Source organism: Echinops telfairi, unplaced genomic scaffold (assembly GCF_000313985.2).
Source record: "Echinops telfairi isolate 266 unplaced genomic scaffold, ASM31398v2 ScPeMD7_6273;HRSCAF=7185, whole genome shotgun sequence".
Taxonomy (NCBI): Eukaryota; Metazoa; Chordata; class Mammalia; order Afrosoricida; family Tenrecidae; genus Echinops; species Echinops telfairi.
This window is the reverse complement of record NW_022110173.1, coordinates 3,915,936-3,922,601: the sequence shown is the minus strand read 5'-3', so window position 1 is coordinate 3,922,601 and position 6,666 is coordinate 3,915,936. Positions and strand designations below refer to the sequence as shown.

The following is a 6,666-nucleotide window of genomic DNA, read 5'->3' as shown; positions in this document are numbered from 1 at the left end:
CTATACACACATATACATACATATATATACACACATATCCACACACACATATATACACACACACATATCTACCTACACATATATCTATATATACACACATATATACATACACACATGTCTACACACATATACATACACACATACATGCACAAATAGCTATATACACACACACATATACATACATACACACGTCTATCTACACAGATACAGACACACATATATCTATATACACACATATATCTATATACACACATATATCTATACATACATACATACACACGCTGATACCCAGGCACAGGCACGCAGCCTGCTCTCCAGGCCCTGGGCCGGGCGGCCACTATAAGGAGGTCTGCCACTCCACGGGCAGCCTCTCCAGCTCCACACTGTCCCAGCCAGAGCTCTTCCGGAGCTCTTGGAACAAGAGCTGCTGCTGGAGGCTCCGCAGGCTCTCCAGTTGCTCGGGAGAGAGTTGCTCAGCCGACTGTCCCTGGTTCTGCTCTCCCTCGGCCCCCTCCGTCTCTGTCAGCCCGTCTGGGAGCTGCGGGGAGCTCCTGGAGATGTAGCCCTGGTCGGACTGCACCGACTGCCTCTGCTCCTCCTCGTAGGCCGTGTGCGGGTCTTTAAGGATCTCCTGGGTCTGGCTGCTCAGACTCTGCTGGAAAAGCGAGACCATCAAGCCTGCGAGCTGCCCCCTGACATCCTCTGGGAGGTGGTCCGGCGAAGCCACCGGGGTGCTGCAGGGGGGCAAGGCCTCTGGGTCCACAGGGAGGAAGAGAACATTGTTTTGCTGTGGGCAGGGTGGCGGCAACAGCGGGCAGGCCTCGCCCTCTTCCACCAGGGCCAGCCGGCTGGCTGTGGTGCCCGGGGTGGCAGGAGACAGGGGCCGCACCGCTCCTGCAGGAGCACCCCGCTCCACAGGGAGCACCCGGGTTTGCAGGGTCTGGGCTACCAGCTCCTTCTGCAGTCGGGGGTCCAGCCTCAAGACGCCTCTTTCTTGCTTGCTGATGAGCACATCTACCACCAGTGAGTCCGCAGGCGAGGGTTCCCGCACCAGTGGCTTCAGCTTGACGATCCCTCCTCCAGATGGCACGGGTGGCTCCTCCAGGAGCTCGTCATGCAGGGATGGAAGGTCCTGGTCATCTGCCGAGCAAAGGTTCTCGCGCTCAAACCAATCCGGGCACCGCAGCTGATGTTCTCGGAACCTCTGCACAGCTTCCCTGAGCTGCCAGCCACTGGGGTTCTGCAGGTAGTTGTCCCCCGTGAGCTCCCCGACCCGGTGCATCTGACCAGGCTCAAACATCTCCAGGTCCTGGATGCGGAAGTAAACCTCCTCAAATTCCTCCATGAGCCGGTACCTGGAGGTGATGTGGAACAGGTCGGGGATATCCCCCTCGCTGCCGATGCCGCTGAAGTAGCAGACAATATAGGTGCCGAAGCAGGCTGGCTTCTTGAAGTCTGGCAGGATCATGTTCATGGCTGCCGTGAAAAGGTCCCCGGAGGGCTGAGAGCGGTCACACCGCAGCTGGACGGCGGGCTCCTGCCAGCCCAGGATGGCCTGCCACTTGGCCCGGGTGCCTCGGGAGCACAGGATGAGGATCTTGGATTGGCTGTCCATCATTTCCTGCTTCTGGCGGCCCACCCAGGTCATGACCCCGACCTCAGAGATGACCCGTTCCTCCAGCAGGTCGAGGGCTACCTCGGTGCCACAGACCACGAGCAGGAATTGGGCAAACTTGAGGACCACCTCCACGTAGAGGGGGTGGTCGGCGGAGTAGATGACCCAGACCTTCCTCGGCTTCAGGGATGGGGCGGTGGGGTCCGTCACGGGCAGGACGTCTGAGGGGAACAAGAGAAGCCACGGCCACAGGTTCAGGGGTGCGTCTCTGCTGGCTTTCACACCGCAGGTCCGGGCCAGGTCCCTGCTGGCCACCTCAGGAGGGGCCTGCACCCACCCGGACTCCCACGTGGACCCGAGCCTAAGAAATGCAGCCGAGGGCGTGCGGGGGAGGGCCAGAGTCATCTTGACGGCTTGAACAAATCATCGTCTGACGTCTTCTGAGAGAGAAGAACAATAACTCCACCCTCCCTCACACCCCCTCTGGCTTTGGCTTAAACTTCGATCATCTTAACTGAGGAAAATGGCTGATGGACTATAGCAATTTGTTACACGGAAGGCCTCATCTTCCACAACGAGGTGGCTTCTTTACAGAAGCCCCGGTGGCACGCTGGTGACGTGGAACCACCAGCGATCCGTCCCCACAAAGACCGCGGCTCTGGAGACCCGGGGCCAGTCTCCTCGGCCTCTCAGGGTTGCCATGTCAAGTCCGAGTCAAGTCCAGGTCAACCACGGGGCGTGCCTTTCCTTATCTAGCACCCGAAGCCCCTGCCACGGAGCTGATTCGAACTCCTGACAACCCCAAGGCAGGGTCCCACAGCCGGCAGCCCTGCCCGGAGCGACAGCCTCATCGGCCTCCGGCGCAGCAGCTGATGTCTTTGGCACGCCAACCTCGCGTTTAGCAGCGCGATGGCTAACCGGCCCCGCCCCCGGGACGCCACGCGCCTTGTCTAGGTGGTTGAGCACGTTACCCCAGCCCTGGCCATGCAAGGCACCTGCAGTCCCTCCGTGCCAGTGTGACACAGCAGTTCCTCAAACGGTCCCTGGAGAGCCTCAGGAGTCAGCCCCCTGAAGGTGACAGGCTCCAAAAGGACCCTCTACCACTTCGGGAAGAAAGAAACCGGGTCTCCCAAGACACTCACCAGGGTACGCAGCGGTGTTTTCACATTTTTCAGGAGGCCCTGAAAGAAAAGGTCAGACATGCTTCTGAGAAAGGAGTGGGGGGGGGCGGCCCAGCTTTCAGGGACGGGTGTGGTTGAACGAGGCACTTGCCCACCCCTGGCAGACAACGGGCCACACTAAGGGATGCTTTGTGTGATGGGGGAAAATAGCCCACGTCGCTGAAACTCAGCCTCTCCCTCTGTCCCGCGGGTCTGTGAGGTGGGTGGCATGAGAGAGGGCAGGCGGTGCAGGAGCACTCATGGGGGTTTACAGCAGTTACTCTGTAAAACCGACCCTGCTGGCAGCAGGGGAATAAGTTTTAAAAATGAAGCCCTAACCAAAGACCTTGAGGTAATGCGTACTGGGCGTGGGGGCCTTAGGACCACAGTCTCTCGGGAGACAGCCAAGTCAACTACGGCAAGAGTTCACAAAAAACAATGCCCTGAGCATCCTACTTTGGTGAGTAGCGGTTGGGGTCCTCAAAGTTAGCAAGTGGCCGTCTACAGTGCAACTCTGGCTCTTGCCATCCAGGGCAAAGCAGAGTCAAGATGATCACCCACACAAAGACACAGGTGGAGACCAGCAGAACTAGATGGTGCCCCGCTATCGCTACCCCTCTCCTGAAAGGGATCCCGAGAGAAGGTCCTTGGTAGAGTGGGGGAGAAATGTAGAAGGAAAAAAAATCACAAACGGACCTGACTTTCTAGTGACGGAGACTGGTGGAATCCCTGAGAGATGGTGACCCTTAGCACCCTTGAAGGCTGGAACTCACCCCTGTGGCTCAGCACCTCTTAGAACCATCAACCCTCTGAAACCCAGTGGGCAGCTCCAGCCCAGGAAGAGAGCTCAGCCGGCAGAAGGGACAGAGGGACGGGAAATGGGGAACACAGGGGGCGGGGAAGGGTGCTGGTACACAGTAGAGATTGCCACCAACATGGAAAATGGATTTGCTCAAACCACAATCAAGAAGTGACCCTGCTGGCCACTGAGGACTCCTTCCTGGCTCCTCTTTACAGAGCTGGCCCTCAGTGTCTCCGGTTTGGCCACTACCCTCCCCCCGCCTCCCCAACTGAAGACCCGTGTTCTCCCTTCTGAGGACCTGCCAGCAGACAGATGCAGGAGGTAGAGGGATTGGCCATGAATAATGCCCACCAACAAGCATCCTCACCCCCTCCTGGAGAGGAAGGCATCATGGTCCCATTTCACAGAAAAGAAGGTGAGGGGGCACTCGCTTCCAAGTGCAACGCTAGGGAGGTCGAGTGGGATCCTCAGCTATGTGTTCGCGTAGAGCCTGAACCTTCTCTGACTTCCCCTATCTCCTGTCACTCCAAGGGTGTGAGTTGGGGGCTGCAGGATGGGGGTGTTCAGGCTGCTCTTTCCGTTTCCCTCACAAGCTCCTTTTACAGGGGGACACACACAGTTTCAGAGCATGTCAGGGACGTTCCCAGACCACTGAGCTGGTAGTGACAGAACCGGTACTCACACCAGGATTCCTGAACATTTTTTCCCCCTAAAGAAAGCTTTAGAAAATAGCAAAAGTGAAAATCCTTCTTAGATAGCCACCCTCCCTTAGCCCACCTAACTTCCTAGAGGGGACCACTGTTAACAGTGTGTTGAAAATTCTTCCAGACTGGCTTATCAACATAAGCAAGAATTTAAAAATATACAGGGGTGTGTGGTTTTAAACCAACTCCTCGATAGTATCATTTTTCATTCCGTCATCCTGGACAGCTTTCCAGCTGAGATCTAGTCTGTTTCCTGGGTTCTAAGATGCCCCTTTCCATTCACATGGGAATGCTCTGGTCATCTTAAGACGGCTCCCTGGCTGGTTGATTCTGAGGCCAGGCAGTTCCACCTAGCGCCTCAACCCACTGGTGTTACCCACATGCGCTGTGACAACGAACATCCTTCTGGCTAATGGACAAGGAGCGAACCTGATGTGCCAGGCTTCGGGTGAGCCTTCCCAGACACGGCTTGACCGAATCCTTGCCACAGTTTGATGACCCAGGCATCAACATAATTTCCATTTTACAAAGGAGGAGAACCTGAGACCCAGAGAATGGAGTCATTGCCTAGGTACTGAAGGGTGGGATTAGTCTCTGATTCCAGGTTCTGAGTTCGTAACAAGTGACATCGAGGCGGCATGATGACGGGCAATGGGTACACGTGATTTGGGACGGAAGGACCAAGAGTGAAGGGGCCCCTGGTCTCGGGCTTCCAGAGAAGGTCCAACTGTGGGGCTGGATTGAGAAGAAGGGGAAGTGGGGCTGTAGGAAGAGAGGAGCAGAGGGGGGAGCTCGAGAATGCATCCCTGTTCCCTTTCCACCCCCACCCACCCCAACTCCCACCCACGCCCCCGCCTCTTACCAGGCAGTCTCCGAGTCATGAAGACGACGACCAGGATGACGGAGCCCCCCAGCAGGATGACCCCGTATGCCCACAAGGGCATGGAGTCTGTGTGAGCAGAAAGTGTGAGCAGTACACCAGATGCTTCAACCCGCTCCCCAGCCCAGGGCTCTAGCCTCTCCTGCCTGGCTAATTTTATGTGGCAACATGGCTAGACTGTGGTTCTCAGTGGTTTGGCCCAACACTAGCCCAGCTGCTGTTTCACAACAGAATCTAATGCAGCGGTTCTCAACCTGTGGGTCGCGACCCCTTGGGGGCCTAAGGACCCTTTCACAGATGTCGCCCGATTCATAACAGTAGCAAAATGACAGTGATGAAGTAGCAACAAAAATAATTTTATGGTTGGGGGGGAGGGTCACCACCACATGAGGAGCTGTCTGAAAGGGTCTCGGCCTTAGGAAGGTTGGGAACCACTGGCTAATGGAACCGCTCTCCAGAATGTAATCTCGCGTAACTGAAGGGGAGTTCTGTAGGCTGTGGTCTATCTTCAGCCCATGAATACATGTTTGGGCAGAACATGCACACACATTCTCTCTCTCTCTGGACCTAGGAATCTTGGGCCCTGAGCCTGCAGAAGGCTCAGCCTGCTGCCTGAGTTACAGATTTTGGACATACCTGTCCCCACAATCCTGTGAGCCATTTGAAGCCTCCAGTTTATCAGCTAATCCACGGGCTTGGGCCTTTTCAGCCCCACAATTGCATGAGCACTTCCTCGCAGACCAATCAATCCATCTCCCTCCCTCCATCGCTAACTGGCCTCTCAGTTCGGCCTGTGTACCTGGATCCATGCCAGGTCCAGCCAGAGATTTCTCACCCTAGGAAAGGGATCTGGGCTTACCTGCAATCGTGTCTGCAAGGAGAACAAAAGGGAAACCGTATTGTTAATCATTTGTCACCATCCCAAAACTTTGTCTCCCCCAAAGATATGCCAAACATTAGAGGCTATTTGCCAGCTCATGGTGGAAGGTCAGATGCTTAGAGATACTATTCTCCCTGAAGGCATCTGGTCCACTGTAGGCGGGGCTCACACCCTACTGATAATGGTTTCCATGGAGAGCCAGAGAACAGGTCAAACCTGCTCAGGGCCATCCAAAGTTAGGCTGCCATCCTGAATCTAGGATCCGCCCATCTTGTCACACGCTATACCCCAATTCCTCCCCTTCCTATTGCAGTGTATACCCCTAGATCATTCCCCTCCCATTACTGTATTACCTAAAGTACAACCCCTTCCTGTGACGTATGTCTTTACCTGTAATTAGGGGGCTTACATGCCCCCCAAAGATGTATAATCCTTGGTTAGCAATAAAGAGCTCTCTCCCCCTGGCTCTCTCCCCTGTCCCCGTGCCCCATGTCCTAGGGCATGCTACCATGAACATGCTACCATGAAATGTGTCTGACTCCATTATTTCAATCTCTCTTCTATATCTCTTCTTACCTATGACTTTAGTATAATTTTAACCGAACAATTGTGTCTATCGCACCTG

The 6,666-nt window shown here is 55.4% G+C and overlaps 1 protein-coding gene across 1 annotated transcript in view; it reads right to left on the bottom strand.

Moving 5' to 3' along the window:
• Nucleotides 1-224: 224 nt before the first annotated feature.
• The window catches only part of IL17RA (interleukin 17 receptor A), a 19,226-nt gene continuing 12,784 nt past the window's right edge, over nucleotides 225-6,666 (bottom strand). The window contains exons 11-14 of the mRNA XM_045295898.1: nucleotides 6,021-6,032; nucleotides 5,144-5,230; nucleotides 2,758-2,796; nucleotides 225-1,836 (exon numbers count right to left, since the gene is read on the bottom strand). Coding sequence (XP_045151833.1) covers nucleotides 338-1,836; nucleotides 2,758-2,796; nucleotides 5,144-5,230; nucleotides 6,021-6,032 — 1,637 coding nt within the window. The 3' untranslated portion in view covers nucleotides 225-337. The remainder of the gene's footprint in view (nucleotides 1,837-2,757; nucleotides 2,797-5,143; nucleotides 5,231-6,020; nucleotides 6,033-6,666) is intronic.